The sequence below is a fragment of the Erpetoichthys calabaricus genome, chromosome 5, assembly GCF_900747795.2.
Source record: "Erpetoichthys calabaricus chromosome 5, fErpCal1.3, whole genome shotgun sequence".
Lineage (NCBI taxonomy): Eukaryota > Metazoa > Chordata > Cladistia > Polypteriformes > Polypteridae > Erpetoichthys > Erpetoichthys calabaricus.
Window position 1 is genome coordinate 170712262 of NC_041398.2, and position 20846 is coordinate 170733107.

At 38.0% G+C, this 20846-nt stretch overlaps 1 protein-coding gene across 2 annotated transcripts in view; it reads right to left on the reverse strand.

Moving 5' to 3' along the window:
- lnx1 (ligand of numb-protein X 1) overlaps positions 1-20846 on the reverse strand; it is a 282952-nt gene that overhangs the window by 135042 nt on the left and 127064 nt on the right. For both annotated transcript variants that reach the window (XM_028802221.2, XM_028802223.2), the window contains one exon: positions 849-1439. In XM_028802221.2, the coding sequence (XP_028658054.2) occupies positions 849-1240 (392 nt within the window). In that variant the 5' untranslated portion in view covers positions 1241-1439. The remainder of the gene's footprint in view (positions 1-848; positions 1440-20846) is intronic.

Consider the following 20846-nt stretch of genomic DNA (forward strand, 5'->3'; position numbering starts at 1 on the left):
GCACAGAGCAATTGCAGGTTAAGGGCCTTGCTCAGAGGCCCAACAAAGTATAGTCACTTTGTCATTTACGGGATTCAAACCAGCAACCTTCTGATTGCTAGTTCAAATCCCTAGCCTAAGAGTCACCACTCCGCCCAGTACCAGGAGAAGTCAAAATATTATTCATCAAGTACAAAACAGAGCAAGAATTGTGGTCAAAAAGGTACTGTACGCCAAAGGTACTGATACTACCTTGTTTTAATTACCCCAAACTATCTAAGGATGAAGCTGCTTATACATCATTTTCAAATCTTTTGATGCAGAAGCTGTGTGCTGCCATCTTATATACAATAACATAATACTGTACATTACTGGCTGGTATGTGAATATAGTGTAACATACAATAGACTGGCACTCTGAACATGCATATTCTCCTTGTGTCTGCCCAGGCTTTCTTTTGCAGGTACTTAATAATATACGATATTCATTGTGTCATCAACTGTAAATAAAGGCCAGTGTGTTAGGGGTTTAGTGATAGTGACAGCTTTCTTTCTTTCAGACTTTTATCTTCCTTATTCATCCATGTCTGCTTTGCCAGTTTAAAACATTTAGGTGGAAACTATGAGTGCAAAAAGCAAATACTATAGACTTTTGATCTGTATATTACCAGTTTTCAACAGTATTACATCTCTAATATCAAATTCCTCAGACCTGATTAATGCAATACAGGGTTACTAAGCCTGTTTAGGAGGCATCAAATGCAAGGCAGGAACTCACATTCACATTGCATGTATCTTTAACGTCATCATTTCTTAACAACCTGATTCTTTACTGATATAACATTCTGTATGTAACCATACATGACTTACCGATTGACCAAATGTGGCTGTAGATCACATCTTGGCAGGATATCCGAGCAGTGCTCAAGTAAGGGGCAAGTGACTAAGAGTTTGTCCAGCAGGTTGTTGACCAAGATACTGGACTTCTTGCATGTCTGCAACTTTAGAGGTACTCTGTCCACAGGGCAAAAGTCTTTCTCCAGTAAGAAGTTTGTAAGGCACAGTGTGCAGTAAGTATGTCCACAAGGAGTGTCAAGAGGCTGAATTAGAGGCTGTAAGCAAATGTGGCAGATGAGGTCATCATCTACTTCATCCTGATAGCTGTAAGAGTGGTTTTCCTCTGTGGAGTGTGGCTGGCCACAAGTGGGACACAAAGCCTGCTGGCTGGCACCGACATGTACCTCACAGCTGGCTTGGCTCATTGTCAAATTAGCTTGATGAGGGACCGAAGTTTAAAGAAAAAAAGTCAGAGAAGTTGCAAAGAAGCTGACTCAGCAGTTTGGGAGTAAATATCCATTAGAAGATGACCTGTTTAGTGCAATCTAAGCAGAAATGTCTTTGGATACAGGTAGATGGTTAGTGAGGTTTACAGGCTCTTTCTTGGAATGAGGTAAGTACAACCTAAAATCAAAGTAAAACACAAGTTCAGATGATTAGAAATCTAATGTTAAATGCATGCAATCATAAGAAAAATGAATAAAGTCTTTGTAAGTGAGTTCTGATTTTCTTTTAAAAATATAGTTTATCTCAGAATGTTCAATTTATTCTATATAAAGACCCACTTTAGATGGGGCTCTCTTGTCACATACCTCTCAGAGTCAAGTGTGGGTTGAGTGCAGTGTTTCATAGATTGTCCTTGGAAAACATTATTGTATTTCTTTTTCTTTTTGCTGATTGGATTGTGCTTTGTTCTTTAAATAAAGTAATAATATTCAAAAAGCATATTACAATCTTTTAACAGCTATGGAAGAAGGTACAAATTGGACTTTACAAATACAGTATATATGTATATATAAACAGAAAAACTTTCACCACAATTGTTGGAAAAAAGAGAAAAGTAGACTTAACTAATTGCTGAACAAAAAAAAAAAAAAGGCTCAAATCTTGCATTCCCAGCATTTCTATGGCAAACCCCACGGGAATCCAAGTGCTCATTATAAGAGGAAAAACGCCCGTCCGATTGGCTCACCCAGTGCCGGTGAATCTATTAGTGTCAGGGAAGAAATGGTTCAACATTCTGTGCAAGCTTCTGTCAGGTTTTATATAAGTCACTTCATGAGTTAAAGAATAGCAGATAGCCTTATTATGATATAAAATAATAATATAAAAGTAAAGGCATGGAACTGAATTGAAGTAATTTCAAATGGTCTGTGTTAAAGAATAAAAGGAAGTCCGTAAAAACATTTTAAAGAAAAGGAGTTTAGTCACATAAAGCAGCCATGTTGACCTCTCCAATTACAGTAGAAAATAATTACCTTTACTGTTATACATGTGCAACTCTCAAGAGTCAGTCTTGAACTTATGGCAGTTTTCCTAAATTATCCCCTATTGCCTTGCACTGGTATGCTGCTTTTTAAAATGATACCCACCCTGCCTGAATTTTAACCAAGATGCTCAGGTCAGCTGAAGTCCCTTGTGAATAATATCTCATAGTTCATGATGAGCTTAATTTATATTGCATTGACAATTTTAAATGAGTAGCCTGACTAACTATTTATCACTTAGACAATGCAGATGTATATATATATATGTGATGTCAGGTGGCACAATGGTTAGAGATTCTGTCTCACAGAAACACAGAACTGGGTTTTGTTCCTGAAGTGGTCAAAATCCATGTATGTTTTACATGTATTCGTATGTTTGTTTGCTCAAGTTCTGCCAGTTAGTTTAAGTGGCGACTCTAAATGATCTATGGCTGGTTATGGATTGGTACCTGCCTGGAACCCAGTAATGCCAGAATGGAAACTAGCTTCCTGCAGCTCTATAATGGAAAATACAGTAAGTTCAGAAAACTTCTCTGATTACAACATTTATGGTTCTACCAATTGCATACTGGGATGGGGGCACTGTAATGCCATCAGCAAGAACACTCTAGATTTATAAGGCACCTAAAGTAGGATTTGCCATTTAAATGCGTAATGATTGCCTCAGAATACCTTGGCAGGCTGCTACACTCCCAGGCATTAGGCCTAGAAAAAAGCTCGCACTATGCCAAGTCAACCCCATACTTCACTCACAAGTTTCTCATAATCATTTCCTCTAACTGATGGTGTAAAGACAGTAACTCACAAAATATAAAAGGGTCAACATAGTGTAAAGTGAAGTACACAGTATATACTGTAAATATAGATAATAGAAACTGCCCAAAATATACAGTGAAACAATATAAATCAAATATTTATATATACAAAAAAAACTGCCCTTCCTTATTTTCCCAACTAATGAACACTATATATAATCCATACAAAAAATATTCCATCAAAAAGGCCTTTTCACAGAATACATACTGTACAAAAAATACCATAAACTCAACACCCACAAAGTCCAGATTGGAAGAGTGTCTAAGGAGATGATGAAGCTGGACTTAATCCTTAAAGTAAAATAGATAATGGAAAAAGTACATAAAGTAGAAAAACCAAAAAAACAAAAATTAAAAACAGAAAAATCTAACCAATCTGAATCCTAGAAGATATGGAATATTTTCCAGGTAGAAACAAAAGAAAAAGTCCTTCTGTTTAACGGTGAGGTAGATTTTGGAAGTTCCCTGGCCCTGATAAAGGTCATCAAAACAAAACTGTCTTCGCGAGTATGGTCAGAATAGTGCAATGCGTAGAATAAAATCAAGACAGAAATCCAACTGAGGTCTAAAGCCCTGTACAGTATATCTTATATATAAACGTCTACGAGTGGAAGTGTGTGCTTCTGTCCGGCCTGGAAGTGAGAGGTGGAGTCGGGTTAAGGATACATAAGTGAGGCCAGCACGTCGGCAAAGCAAATCCTCTGAAAAGAGACAGTCACTTAACCGCTAATGCACAAGCAATGCGAGCACGTCGGCAAAACAAATCCTCCTAGGAGAGAGATGCCCAGAGTAGTTCCTTTCAATTACCTGACAGCTCTACATTTCAAAATTTAATTCTGATGATTTCAATAGTTTCTAGGACCACAGGCTTTTTACAGCACAGCTAGTATATATTATATATACACAGAGGTAACCTGGAAATTATTTTTTACCAGAAACTGGAAGTCCCACTTCAAAGGGTCATAGGAACTGTCAATTATATGTGTTTCCTTTTCTATTTCAATGTGTGGCTGCTTCAAAACAACAAACAAAAGACAATTCTGTAAAAGGACAAAAAATCTGACAGAAACAATTGAACAGACCAATACAAATGAGAAAAATCAAATGTGCTATCTAAAATAAATGTTTGCTAGTGTGATAACAAGGCTCCATCCTCCAGAGATGTAAACTGGATGTGACGGAAGTCATTGGCACAGTGGTTAGCACCATTACCGCACTGAATGCTGAGTGTGTTCCCATGTACTCCTAGTGTTCATGTGGGAATTCTGTTGTTTTTACCCATAATCCAATGTTAAATGTCTAAATTGACCTAGTGGGGTGTGTGTGAATGTGCCCCAGATTGAACTGGCATCCACTTGAGGTCTGGTGGGTGCCTTGCACCAAGTGCTGCTGGAAGGTTTTGGTTTTCTACTAGCCTAAATTGAATTAAACAGGCTCGACACTGGATGGAAGGAGAGCTTGTGACATTATGAGTCCCACAGTACTTTCCTTCCTAGGTAACCATTCCACAATTCCAGATGTAACATTTTCCTAGTGTGAGGATTACCTTCAAGATGACTTTACACATTAACATGGAACTCAAACGTATTTTTTGCAGTTCTCAAACCTAAATTCAACAGTTCATTTATGAGATCCATTGCATAACAAGGGTGTTCACTGTTAACTGAACTGGCATAAAGTGCAAGAATTTCCTCAAGATGAAAAGCCCTAAAGTCCCTCAGAAAGATTTCTAAGCATAACAATTCCAGTTCTTACAGTACGTGTGGATCTGCTTACACAATCACTTATTTATCATTTTTGTTAGCTATAAATAAAATCTTTCATATAGAGTGCTTGAGGCATTCCCAATAGCTTCCTTAATAAAAGATAACTGATAAAGGAAAATGACAACACCATCACTGACAGCAGAAGGAAGAACTTACGACCATTGAAAAGGCTGGTTAAGTCTTTTTAGAATAGAAATATACTGCCTGGTTGTTTTATCAAAAAAGAAATTGAATGCGGCACAAGCCTGAAGTTTTGGATTTTAACTTCAGCCAGTTATCTCTGTGGTATTTGCATGTTCTCCCTGTTGTACGTGTGTTTTACTCTGGGTACTCCAGCACATCTCCCATAACCCAAAGACAAGTGTGCTGTGTTAACTGGTGTCTCTAAACTGATCTTGTATAAGTGAATGTTGCTGTATGTGAATGTATAAATGGGACTTGTAAGGGACTGGTGCTCCATCCAATGTTGGTTCTTACCTTGGCCCCAGTAATACTGAAACAGACACTTATACATTTTCAAATGTTTCCATCTTCCCCGCTCCATAGCTGCTCCAGTCACCAAAGGATAGATCACCACAAATAATTATAATAGAAATAACAACAATACATTTTATTTATGTAATGCCTTTCCCATGCTCAAAGTGCGTCACAAATTTTCAAAGGAATACATTAGGAAAAAAAAAAAAAAATCCGCAATTAAAATGGCAGTGTTCACCTTCCTATTGCTTATGCCTGTAAAAATCTCCATAACACCTCACCCTGTGCCAAAATATTTAAAAAAAAAAAAAGTGATATCTGTCTCTGATGAAGCAAATAAATAACAGAAAATGCTCCATCTTTCACATCAGTCAACTAAGTACCTGAGGTCATCAGAATGTTTTGCCTTTTGTTACATTTTCTAACTTGTTAAAAAAAAAGGGATGGAAGTGCTGATATTGCCACGAATTCAAAAAGTAGACAGATAATTACCTTAAAAAAGCAATGTTTTTCTGTCATTTCACTAGTGGTATTTATGTGTACTTTTTTGTAAATTCAAAGTTTTAAATGTGCAAGAGTTACCTCATACTGTAACTTGATATTATGAAACATTTACTATTTTTGACATGGGATGTGATGTAGACAGCACAGTTGTGACTTCCAAAAAAATCAGAATTATTCTTTACGATTCATCTAAAACCCCCCATCTATCTGAAATGTCAATCTTCTTCCATGATAAGGGAAGCAGTCTACCATATTCCAATACACATTCACTCATATTGAATTAATTTAGAGTTCCCTGTCCACCTAACCAACACATCTTTAGGATGTGGCAGGACAACATTGACTACTTTGGAGGAAAAATCCACACTGTAAACCCCAAAGTCCAAATAATGCCAGCACAAATGGCTTACAATGCAGGCCTTGGTATTTGGTGTAGGCATTATTAATCTTGACACAGAGGTTGGGAGCATGTACTGATAGGGTGTTGCTGCACCCACCACATGATGAAACACCTGAATTAGGACCAGTACCGCACTGGAACAGTGTGAGTTTTTTTTACGGCGGGTTTCAAGTATTTCCTATAAGTTTGGCAACTTGCTTGCAGGGCCAGATGTTGGTTAACATCATACTCAGGATGGACCAATTTCAGGTAAAGGGTCTTGCTCAAGGGCCCAACAGAGTGGAATCACTTCTTCACAGGATTCAACCTGGTGCATATCCCAAACCTCAGAGCCTTCAGTCTGCCCGAATAATGTAGACACAGTTTGAATGAAAAACTAAGACTGCAGAGTTCTTGTTTAGTTCATGTTACATTGTCACCTTAAACAAGCACATATTATTTTATTCACTTCATTTATGCAAAAAAATACAATTGTCACTGCATTTCAGTTCTCCGTAGTATTTACACAACATATATGCAATGTTCTCCATGACCTTCCTATGGTTTCCTGCAAGAAGATTACTCCGGATTTTTAAGAACATGCAAGGTTATTTATTAACTCTTATTACACCTTTCAGACTTTAAAATTACAGTTTGTCATTGTAAATTTGTTCAAGTTGTGGTTTGTGAGAGATCTTTATTTTTATTTTTTGTTTTCAGGATGGTGATGAGGAAAAGCTTATGGATGTACTTGTTGGCCATTATCAGTGTTAACACCAACAGTTCCGTTCACCACTGACCTAAAAAAGTCTTTGTTGTCATTAGAAATTAAGTTGTAATCACCTTTCCCAGATTTGTGGATGCCTTTCTGGTAATGTTCAGTCTCCTCTATGCACTACATTTAAGTTATCTCAAAGAACTGACATACCTTTTTGAATTCTTTCAATAGATTTTGCTTGGTTTGGAAGATGACAAACAGTTACTTGGACTGCAGACTCTCAAGAATGATTTGAAGAAATCGATCTGTGAAATTATAAAAAATGATGTCTAACCTGGACGGCATTGTGTTGAAAAGTTGCACTTTTGGCACTTACTTTGATATGTAATATATTGAGTCACAGTAGTGGTTGTTAAATGTTGCCTGTTCTTCAAAGTCTCTTAAAAGTAGGTTTAAATCCTTGTGTGGTATGTAGTAGAAAGTCTACAAGTTGAGAAAGTGTTCATGTTCTTGCGCTACACCATGGTTACAAGGTGGCTAGTTATTCTGCCTTACATTTCATTTAAAATATTTTAATAGCTGCTAGACCAAATCAGATCCAAGATTCCTGATGAGCTAAGGTGAAGTCTAACCTTTTTAGTAATTATATATGTTGAATCTGGAGCATAGCTTCTTGTTGCCACTTTCAGCCAAATCTCACTATGAATATTGGGTCTGAACCAGACTACTACTGAGCTCAATTTTGAAACAACCTCTTCTGTTCAGCCTGGAAGACTGTGGTATGTTCTTATTTTAGCATTTTTCACTAAGCTTTTCAAAACACTTGCACTACTTCTTGGTTACCCGTTGACTCATTGCTTGCCAGTGTAATTTTACAGTTTTTAAAGTTGATGAACCATTTCAAATCCAGTATGAGTAAGCATTACATTGTTCTTCAATCTGTACATTTTTTAAATGTGTAGAATAACTACACAAATTGAAATTCTGAAGTTATCTTGTCCTGAGCATTTGATCTGGACTGAATGTCAGAGGAAGCCATATGCAGGAAGACCGCTTTCTGTAAGAATGGGTTCATTCTTAAAGAAAGTAATTTTCACTTGTACTATGTCTGTGCAAATTTTGTACTTTTATTATAATACCAGTAATGGCGCACTGCACTAATACACCTGACTTGAGCATTCATAGTTTTCATCCTCTTTCTCTGTACGTTTAGCATTTGTTTGCTCAGAGGTTGATGCGCTTGCTGCTTCCTGAGCAGCTCTTCATTTCCCCACCCTAGCGGCCCGCTTCTTCTCTTTTCGTCTGCATCTTTTCGCATTAAAACTGATTAAGTCAGTGTTTGTGTTGCAATTCCTTAGTATGTTTTCCTTAATTTTTTGCTTAAGCTTCACTTTAATCTGCCTCAAGAATGATTTAAGATATGAAGAGGTAGGGGAAGTGGCGGCGAAGGTGGTACGGATGAGAATGGCGCCCGTACACATACGCCGCATGGCCACCCTACTGGCCGCTGCCGAGAGTTGATTCTACAATAAAATAAAGTAAAGTAAAAATAAAAAGAGGAATAACCATGGAGGTCAATCATCACTCCGAAAGTGGATGGTAGGCGTCACGTAGTATATGTGTCAATAGGTCAAACGGTTTGCGAGCTACAGGTGATTTAAAATGCTGGACAGACAAACAAACAGCCACGGCAGCGTATTATACGTATATAAAGATTGTTTTACTGTACATTTGTTTTAAAAGTTCAAGTATTTGTAAAATACAAGACAACTTTTGACTGACAAAAGTGAATGTCTGAGTGTTTTTTAATTAAAGGCTTAATCACAACTAATAAATTATGTTTAGCTAACATGAAATAGGCAGTGTTTTTAATGTTACATTATTTTAATTTGTTCTCAGAATATTTTAAATTATTATTGCATATTACTACAATATTTGGGCTCACATATGCAGTAATTTAATTTAACTACAGTTAAATGGTACAAGTAACTTATATAAAAAAATTACGTCTGAAAACTATAATTTTTGTGGCAACTTATTGCTTCATTTTGTTTTAAGTTCTGCTAACTTATTAGGATTACTGTGCATGTACTCACAGGGAAAACATGCAGTCAGTACACAGTCAGTGAAAGGTTACAGGATTTAAGCTCGGGCTTGTAGAGTTGTGAGGCAGCAGCACTAACCATGAGATGCTTCAGTTACATGATAATAATGAAATACTAGGAAGAGCTAACAAATTACCACAGAAAATAATAATAATATTTATAAGAGTAGCCCAGCTGTGAAAAATGATGAAAAGCCCAGTAATGTCTCCGTTCGTCCAGTTAGAATATAAATTGAAGGTAAATAGATGTAGGAAGCAATGTACTTCAGCTGTGGATTAAATATTATGACAGTCTGAGGTACAAGTGTCTACGTTAAAGACATCCCATAGTTTTAGTTGGAGTTACTTCTCTATGGCCAATACAGACCTAACTGGTCAATGGCGGGTATGATCAACAAGAGTGCAGCATGCGGTTAAAAATCAAGTGTCCTGCTGGCAACAAACAGATACTGAATAGAATTGGGCAGAGTCCGCATACAGTGACACTCCACAAGATACTGACTATACAGTATATATGGGGGTGTTCCCTAATGGCTCTCTATTTAGGAGCGCATTGTGATAATGATAGTTGTGAAAGGTGCTCCATTAACTTTTATTTATTTAATTTTTGCTGGAGGTTTTACTAATCACCAAAGGTCTATTTTTATGCAAAGCTATTCAATTTATTATTTTTTGTTTCTGGTCATATCTGGCACTCAGAACAAAGACCATGCCGTCACATCATCCAGGTGGATGATACACATTTGTGGCAGTTGAAGCGGCTTTGAGTAGTGAGAGAAGCGCTATATAAATGTAAAGAACTATATAAAGCTGCATTCTCCACCAAAAGTAGCAGACTCAGTATGGCCAGAGATGTTAGGATCATGTTTTCCAGGATGGTGCTATTGTCAATGGATGTCAAAGATAGCAGTAAAGATAAGAGGAGTTTCTTCATCAGCACTAAATGAGGGTCAGTCTCAGTGCTGCGACAAGGTGAGATTTCACAGAGGAGACATTTAAGGAGAGCCGTTACTCTGTGTGAACATCATCATTTTGAGAGTTTTGACCAGATTCAGAATTGGATGAGTCATGCAGTAAATGGCAGATGTCTTCATAATAAGACAAATATTGTAAACTAGCATGCTGCAGGAACTGAACCAGACTGAAGGGACATATTTTGAGGCTGATTAATGGAACAAGATTTAAAGGGCTAATAGGTAGAGGACTAGGCAAGCAAGTGGAGTATCTGGAATGAAAGAATATCTGGAGACATCAGGTAGAGGAAGAAACGAAAAAGTGGGAGAGGGTGAAGGAAGAAGAATAAAGAATGCAGGTCAAGATGTCAAAGGGAAGAGTAAACAAAGCTGATCCGATTATGAAAGGCGGATAACCACTCTATATTTTTCCAGGGTTAAAATCTTGGGAGACTTGAGAGTGACCACGCTGGCCACTTCAGCTTGGAAAGTGTGTCACTTCTTACTTGGACTTTGGATCCCAGACAGGTCTGATTCTTCTAAACTTGGCTTCCTATTGGAGTTTTTGATTTCCACTTCCACATTATTACTGAATCATTAGTCTAAGTTATTCACCATTTTCTGCCACTAATTATAATTTCTTATCATTTTTCATGTTTGCGTTTTGACAATCCATGTGATGTACTGAGAATAAGCTTGCATTCAAATTTAACTGAATTTTAAATCCTACTCATTTGTATTGAGGACCATGGGCTTTTATCAATGCATCCATCCATATTCTGAACACATTTTGTCCAGTATAATAAAAGGAAACGGTTTACAAGTAGGCAGATCAGCTAGAATTAATGATTAGATTAACCTGGGGAGCAATTGCAATGAATAATGTATGGTATTACTTTAAAATACTTGACAGTGTTCCATGAGTCCCTATTTATGTATTGATAACCTAATTAGGGATGTTTAATAAATCATCACAAGTATAAATACAGTACATGTACATTATGTTATGGATTCTTGCAATATACTGTAAATAATTGACTCTCCAGAGCAGATTCTTACCTTACCCTTGCTACTGTTAGGTGCGGATGCAACTCTGACCTGGATTAGCACATAATAAAAATACATGAATGGATGGATGTAAGAAATGTATTTCACATTTGGATTCTAATTTTAATATTAATTTACAACATTAATAAAGATCATTCTTTGGCAGCGATTCTTTAAAATGAGCATTCATTCTGTTTTTGAACCTGCTTGTTCAAATACACAATCAGCACCAATGCCAGCAGCCCCAAACCTTAACTATTTTGAAATGTTCTTACTGTATGACCATGTTGCAAGAACAGCCCACGTTATTTTGTGATAAATAAGAAAAAAACTGAAATAATTTGTTGATATTTTTACAAATTGACATCCATTCATTACATATGACATCTACTAATTCAATTAAAACAGATGATGATCAGTACTGGTGCCCTGTCCAGGGATGTGCCCTGTGTTTGCTGGGATAGGTTCCAGCTTCTCTAAGACCCTGCTAAGGATAACCCATGTTTGGTAGATGGACTGGTGGATGATGGGCAGCATTATGGCACAGTGTGTATCATTGCTATCTCACATCTCTGACTTGGATTCCCAGTTTGCTCACCAACTGTGTTTTTTTCCATGTTCTCTCTGTATTCTTGTGGGGTTTCTCTCTTACTTTTCTCTCTCATTCTAAAGATTTATGGAGTAAGCCAATTTAGTACTGTAAATTAGATGTGTATGAGAATATTTTCTGTGAGTGAGTTGGTTCCTGCCATTTGCTGGATGTGTATTGGAGGAGAGTAGTTCAAAAATGGCTACGATTTTATCCAATGTGAAATATATATGTGCATTTCCATTCATTCATTTTCTGTTTTTGGTAGAACAGGGTGGAAAGTTCCCAGCAGCATAGGGTACAAGGCAGGAATCAATGAATGGGATGTCACCTATACACATTAAGTTAATGTAGAGGAAAAAAGAAAAAAATATATACAGACATGTGGAACATGTAAACTCCACATAGAACTGGAATTCAGACATAGTCACTTGATGAATAATTGCCTTTATTTAACACCTTAACCAGTATATTTAACTATGAAATGAAGGTTCCATGTTCTCTCCATTCAAAGTCTATCTGGTCTGTTTTCTTGTCACTCTCTGCATGTGTAACATGTTATACTTTATGTTTCCTGATTAATGCAACTTGACGTTTCTTACTGCCTATATCTGTGTTTTTATAGCAATGAAATAAGATTTGTCAACAGGACCTCACCTGGTACTGGCTTTGACATAACTGAGCTGAGCGTGCTCACAGTCATCTGACCTCGGCCTCATCCAATGTGAATCTCATCAGTGACCCAGTGATGATTTGAATGTTTAAACTAGGTCACTGTCTTTCATGTTTCACCACCCCCTCTCCCCAGATCTCATGCAGTTCTTGTTTTCAGCTCACCCAGATGTGATGAGATGAATTTACAATGGCGTTGACAGCCTTGTAGAAATCCTGAAGGGCTTGTGCCACTGTTGTTACACTACAAAGAAAAATCGATCCTTACTTGACACATCCCAGCCCAAAATCCATAATGAAAGGTGATTAGAAATATTCATATTCTGCAGTGAACTCGTTCACCTGTGGGCCAAAGCCCAGTATTTTCAGAGGAGCGCAAAGGCAAGATGAAACACAGCTGATTCCCTGCAGCCTTACATTCTTCAGGCAAGCTTGTACAGTGCTGTAATTGCATCAAATATTACAAAGTGCATACTTTGGTGAAATGTGTTGCTGGCAGTGAAGAATAAAGTAGCAAATACGGACCCATGTTACTAGTCACGAGTGGCTATTCTAATTTATTTCAGAAATTGTTGAAGTAGTATAGTCTGCTTCTGTTTTCCCATCACTGTTTCTTAAAGTCTTTAATTTGTTCTGAGGCTTTGACTTTGCAAATTACAAAAGCAAATGCTCTCTCAGGGCACTAAGTCAATTAGGGTGTAACCAGGGTATAAAATTATCTTACATTCTTTACTGTAGGCTCATAGAACAGCAACCAGAACAAATACTATGAGTGGCAATGTGTGTTTAATGATAGCAGGTTGTCTCTTTTGGCACTCAGGTTTTAAGTTCAAGCCAGTTACTGTCTGTATGGGCTTTGCTAGAAACCTGTACTTCTATGGATTTGTTCCAGCCTCTTTCTACATCCCACAGGTTTGCCTGTTTTCCTCCAAAGTGGCAAAGTGTGAATGAGAGGACCCTGCGATTGACTGGTATCTCATGCAAGGTTGGTTCCAACTTTGAACCTGATGCTGTAGCAATAGGCTCAAAATTTTCCAGTATCCTATAATGAAATAAGTGACATTAGATAGGCAATTGTGCACGTGTCAATCTTCACAAAGCATTTGTAGATCTGATATAGAATTGCTAGCATCAAACTGATTCATCTAGGAAAGCATCCATAAACAAAGCAAAAAAAAAAAAAAAAGGAACTGGCAATGTTTACAGTTTGTTGTATAACTTGCCAGCATTTCTTTAACAGTGCAAAGAAATTGGAGCTCCTAAATTGAGCTTAAGAGATCAGGAAACAAGAAAAATCAACACAAACAGTGTCTCAGCTGGGAATGGAGCCGGAGACTACAAGCCTGGCAGGCACAATGTCGAAATGCTACTCCACCCAGATTCAATTTGGACTAATAATAAAGTGAAAAATAAAAGAACGCCTGTACTTTCTTGTGAGAATTGTTCTCCCACAGCCCAAAAATACAGCCACCCGGGCCTTACTGAGGATATTCTCTTTGAAACATTTTTAGATATTCAGCTGGCTTCAAATTTATTTGCTTGTCAGCTAGTAAGTGGCTGTGATTATAAAAGGATATAAAGGCAGTCAATATTAAAGCATAATCTTCTATTGTGTTTAAATCAAGATTGCAACAGGAGTCAAACTGCACCAGTGCACAAACAAGAAACACCTCATAAAATGGTGGCATGCTGACACCACCATTATAACCTTAAGAAAAATCATATTGTTATTAGTCCTTTATTAATATAACTTTTCACTAACAATAATATTTGAATTATTGAATACATTTTGCATTTTCTTCTTAACTTTTCACTAACAATAATATTTGAATTATTGAATACATTTTGTATTTTCTTCTGGGTGTACAGTGGAAGAAACATGCCCATATCCATTTAATCCAATTCAGGTTCACAGGGAGCTGCAGCCTCTCCCAAAACCAAATTAGGAACCAATTCCTCATGGCACAACAATCCATAAGTAGATCGATTTATATGTGCATCTACCTAAAAGTCAATTTAAAATTTCTAATTAACCTAACAGACAGAACCTCGACAATATGAATGGAAAATCTGTTGGTAATAAACATCAGATACCAGGAATGAAACCATCCTGAAGAGAATGCAGACCCACTGTGCATCCCAATAAAGCAAACGCTCACTCTGATTAACCTAACCTGCACAGTTCTGAGGTTTGGAAAATAATACCACAGAATGCAAAAAGAAAACACCACAGTCAGATACGGGAGGAATATGTGAAAATGCAAAATTCACGCCCAAAATGACACGGCCTGGGACATGAACCAAAGATACTGGACCAAAGAAGCAACAGCAGCATCATTCACTCTGCCATCAACGTTGGGAGTATATGAACAAAAGATAAAATTGTAATGTTTTAAACTTTGCATATTGCATTTAACAATGTTAATTATTAATATTAAACACCTTAATGTCCATCCATCCATTATCCAACCCGCTATATCCTAACTACAGGGTCATGGGGGTCTGCTGGAGCCAATCCCAGCCAACACAGGGTGTAAGGCAGGACCAAATCCCGGGCAGGACGCCAGCCCACCGAAGGGCACACATACACAAACCCCCACACACCAAGCACACACTAGGGACAATTTAGGATTGCTAATGCACCTAACCTGCATGTCTTTGGACTGTAGGAGGAAACCCAAGCAGACACGGGGAGAACATGCAAACTCCATGTAGGGAGGACCTGGGAAGCGAACCCAGGCCTCCTAACTGCGTGTCCCCAGTCACACATAGGAATTTCTACTTATATCATGTTGCTATATAATGCTCTAGATCTGAGTTCTTGAATGTGGAGTTCATTTTTGATTGTTACTGAAGCACAATTTTGTCCTCATTTATCCATCACTCACAAAAATATAAGCAAATCTTCTAAAAGATTGGAAGAAAAGAAAACCCAGTTACTTTTAGATTTTTTTCAGATTGTTGAAGGGTCTTTATGCCTACAGTCCCTGCTTCATGAAGTCAGAGGCTAATGGGCATGTTCACAATTATGTTTTCCTGTGATATTTCTGCAACCACACAATGCAGGTAATTTATAGAAATTACATTCTATGACCCCTCAGTTCACATCATCATGGAGCAGCACAGTGCATTTTTAAAAAAATGAGACATGCTGCATATCTTTCACACATAGACACAGAAAAGTGCATCATGGTGCATATCATGTTTTTTTTTCCCCTAACAGGAAGTCTGTCCCTTGCCAGTCCCTTGTAACCATCATTTCCAGTTTCCTGCAGACTAGGTAAAGAATGGGGAGGAATGCACCCAGTATCGTTGCTGGCTCCTATGCCTTTTTTGTAATGGTGGACATGGTTTTATCAGATCAGACAACACAAGTCACATGGCTCTTAAAATGTCAGTATGCAACAGGAAGTGACTCCAGCATTTGATTTCTCGCTCAAAAACTTTATTTAAATGAAACAAATGACAAGAAAGGCATGTGGAATTGATGCATGAAAAAGTATAAACCTATGTGTATTTATCTACTGTACATCTGCATTAACACACTTTTCTGCACATACATTGGTGCAAATGACTGAATGTAAATAGACTGTCCTGGAATGACAACTTTGATGTGTTTACAAAGAAAAAGAGAAACCCAGGAAAGTCAGATAAAGCATTATTGTCACGCAAGGTGACATTAACTTGACTAGTTTGCTTTATTCATTTATATCAGATTGAAGCGCTGCAGGAAGAAGCCCAATTTGACCAAATTCACATTCCTCATGGAGATCACTAGCAAGCCCCGAAAGACCCAATAGACAGTAAGGAGTCATATACAACTGCATGGCTTTTCAGCCACTCTGCCAAGTAATCCATGGATTACTCACTTCAGCATAACACAAGTCTTTTCACTTTCCCGTTCTGAGCAAAGTGTGGTAGAACAGTTCTTATGGCCATAAGAGCCAGTAAGGAACCATGTTCATTTTTAACAAACTTTATTTTTAAAATTGTCTTGACCAAGGCTCTTAACCTGCAGTTGCTTTGTCTTGGGAATGATGTTAAATTGTATCTGGCTCTGTAAGCAGGTCCTCCAATTTACATGGAAAACTTGTGGGTTGGTGCTAGGATTGGCACTCCAGCCACCGTAAAAAAACCACACTGTTTCAGTGTGGTGCCGAGGTGTCAACCGCTGCACTCGGGTCCCAATCCATGTGATTCGTTGTGTAGTGGGTGGAGCAACACGCTATCAGCGCGTCCTCCCAACCTCCTCCCTTTCTGTATTAGGACTCTTAAACATTCTGTTCAAGTCAAACATGTGGGTTCATTTTATTCTTCACAAATGTATAGGCAAGACAGAGTCTGATATAGAAAAGGAAAGTTAAAAACTTAGGAACATGAAAACTTGGGAATGTCATCTTTGTACTTGAATTTCAAATATGTAAGAGGTTGCTAAACAAGTTGTCTTCCTTTAATAATTAAAGAATGCTGGAATTGTCTCAGGGTTTTTTACCCCCACAAGGTTTCAGATAATGCGAGCATGGAAACAAGAGTAAGGAGTACATCACAAAGGCCAATTTATGCTTTCTACTAGCTAAAGTGAAATTATGTTTTTTAATACAGTCTTGTCTAACATGGAGATGGGAGACATGTTGCGTGTTGATTGTACAAGAAGGAAAAATTTCACTTTGCTCTGTACACGTGACAGTACTACTCTGATCAGCCTCTCTCCAGCACTGTGCAGGCCTTTGCTAGCCATCTCATCTTACTGCTTGCCTCAAGGCTCTTCAGCACTCAGCAGCTAAAAAATACATCTTGCTTTCTCACAGAGATGCACAGAACTTAACATGGTAATTAATACTAAAAGATCGTTGGTGTTGATTTTCATTCTAAAAATAGTACAACCTACACAAAGGTTCTAGACAATAAGACTCGACAGTTAAAGGTAGCACCTTGTCGTTGATGATGTAGAGTGCTGTATTGAAGCCAGAAACACCCAGATTCATTTATGTAATTATAATCTTGTCACACCAGCTCTACATGTGTACATATGTATGTACAGGTATATAGATCCTCTTTTGATGCTTGATGAAATACTGTGTCTGCATTGACCATTTAGGACATCGGATCTTCAGTGTAAGCTTTTGTAGCTACATTTCACACAAGCTGCTCACTTTGCTCCCCGGCTCAATGACCTTCTTCCTCCACACAGCCAGTCTCTACTATTTAAAAAGACCAGTATAGACTAGGATGGGATTTTTCCTCCTATTTACACCTATTTTACATTTCAAAAAATGAGTATACTCGGGTTTGTTAGCTTTCTGTTATTTTCTTTTCAATGCAAACAGCATCCATCCATTTTTAAATCCATTTATTCCAGTTGATAGCAATCAGGAGACAGGCCCAATCCTGAAATAATGAAGCACAAAGCAAGAACCAACCCTGGGTAGGGGGCAAGTGGTAAAGTTTAAAATGACGAGTGGGTGCACTAATGAGGAGCCCAATTTAGAGTAATTAATCATGTCTCTGTTGAGTAGGAGAGGAGCCAGATTACCAGATAGCTGAAGAAAAGCCTATGTAGACTTGGGGGTGGGCAGACTACGCATGCTCATACTTAGATTGTACAAATGATGTCTTATTCAAAACTAGCCAGGCAGAGTTTTTACAGATTTAATTAATAACACTTGTAACACTTTGGAGAGATTCAAAGCAGCTGATGTTAACTTGGCAGCATCATGGTCACAAATGGCTACAGTGTCCTCTGCCTTAAGGCCTGACAACATATTCACTTGTCAACAACTGTATTCTTCCAGCTCTTAAATTTATCACTAATTGACTTCAGATCTCCCAATGTTTACTTACAGTAGCAAACAGTTACATGTACTGTACACTAGGGATTTAACCCACATAGTATTTGATGAAGCAAAAAGAAAAAGCAAGAACAGAGAATTATATTCAGCCATTTTTCAGACCTTCTGATTCTAATATAGTGCTGAAAGGAGGCAGAGGCCTAACCCAGCAGCATCAAATGTAGGGCACCAACCAGCCCAGCAGGATGCTAATTTAGCTCTCATTTACACACAACTTTAACTTATTAGAGTTACCATTGATCTAATAAGCACATTCTTTGTGGAAAGAATGAGAGTACCTGGAGAAACAAAAAACAGCAAAAATGCAACCTTAATAATCATTTGATGAGTTTTTCTATTGTAAAAATGTTTTTATTAATACTCAAAGTGTCAACTTCTTGATTTAGTGTTTTTTCAAAGGAAAGCTGTTCCAACATCAAAAATAATCCCATCTGAATACGTACATGCATAGGATCAACCATCTCCTCAGCATTTCATTTACTATACCAGCTTCATCCAACTCAGTGTCACACAATTCAGAGCGACACTGGCCACAAGACAGGTGTCAGTCCATTATTGGCCCTGTGTAGTGTTGGTACATGTGTATCTATGTGTGGCCTATTCAGCGTCATTAATTAATCTAACCAGCATGTCTTTGAGATGTGGGAGAAGAACCAGAGAAGTTATAGAAAAAAACAATAGATAAGGGTAGAATGTGCAATGTCTACACATCCAGTGTCTGGGGTGTAAAATAAGTCCATTGGTTGACCTTCTCATACACACACCCACCCACAAGGGTTAATTTAGAGTCCTCCGATAACTTAATCATTCATACAAGGAGAAGATACAAGGAGAATGTGCATTTCACATGGAAAATGAAAGGGTCTGGGATTCAAACCCAGTACTTTGAGCAAACACAGCATCAGAGCAAACTTCTGCACCACCATGTCACCCATCTAAGATGGATGTATTTGCAAACAGAATCATTTTCAGAACCAGTCTAACACATTAACATATCATGGGGACCAAAGGCTACCCTGCCAGCTTCAGGTGCAAGACTATAACTGAGTAGTATGTGCAAATGATAAAACGAGAGTGAGCACCCTAACTATTACAATACCATTCCACTATTGCTAGTCTAAATCATATTCTATAGGGGGTCATATTTCAATTTCATTTGTTTTCCTCGATCCACCCTATCTTGGTCATTAACTACACTCACTCCGGTGAATCCCAGAAATATTTCCGTCCTCCAAAACTCAGTTTGAAAATGCCACCGTGACATCATCATCACCTCTTGATGAACACAGAAGGCCTCACTCAGTCCCACAAGAAATAGAAACCAAAAAGAGAAAACCCTGCCTGACAAAATATTTCAGAGGTATTGTACTGATCCTGTAAGGTAAACCAAGATCAATGAATGCAATGAAGTTCAAGTATTATCTCGCCAAGATCTATACATCAAGGCCATGCTAGCGATATCCTATTTTTTGAAGAGTGAATAACTTATATGTGAGCTTCAGAGTTGCGTTTTTGGTTTGGTTATTCCTCGGTTGCTGCTCTAAGTGTCATTGACCACCTTCTTTTTTGGTCTTTAGAGTAGACTTTAGAAAGGGCCTGGCTACCTACAGTACATACTACTGTATATTGTATATCCATTAGTCAGTTTCTCCTTTATAAGACTTTATCAAACATTTTGTTTGGTCCCAATGTGACTTGCAAAGTACCAATGCCTTTAGAATAGGGGCTGTCTAGCTACATTGCATGAATCAGTCATGTACTGACTGACCTTAATGGCTTTGTGTTACAAAGCAGTAAGTGACCAAGAGATGCACTGCAGCATGCCACTATTGTTTCAATTCTAAAAGTAGCACTGCTTAGTTTGAATGGATTCTTATCCGCGCTCTCTTTCACTCAACCCACAGCGTATTGGGACAGGGCTCACCATCTCCTGATGTTAATAGCTCAGCTTACAGATGCTCTGTGCCTTTAAGTATCACCTAACAGAAATCTGCAGCACAGTGAAGCACAGGCCTTAGCTTGCCCAAATCCTCACATCAAAGCCACGATGTTTACATTGAATGACCCTGTGTTTGCTGGTGAATCAGGGCAGGCCTCGTAACATGCCAGTTCTTGTTTTCAATGATTACAATAATCCGACTAGAGAAGGCACAGAATAGCTTGAAGAATTAATTTGATCCACGGAGAAAGCGTATGAACATTGAGTAAACATGACTTAAACTCTCAATACCCCCACCCCCTTTTTTCACATTTAAACTGTGGATCCCACAAGTTTATTTTTCTCTGGAGTCAATGTAGACTGGAATTTTATTTTACTTGTATCCATTTGTTAAGCACTTTAAAAACCATCATTTACTATTTAACCAGTTTGGTCTATTTCTATTTTTTTTCCACTGGGTTCTTGTGGTAGGTAACTGGAAGGGGCACCAGCCTCATAAACATATTCATGTGGGGCAAACCTAAGATGAACACCTTTGAGATGTGGGCAGAAAACTAGAGTATAAAAGAAAGGTGACCCAGTGTGATTATGAGCAGGCTGGTATCCCATCCAGGGTTGGTTCCAATTGGAGGCAGAGCCCATTCCAGTACCATTGGATGTAAAGCGGTTTATTTGAAGGCCTTCTATCACATGGCCAATGTATATCATGCATGTCTTTATGACATGGGTTGA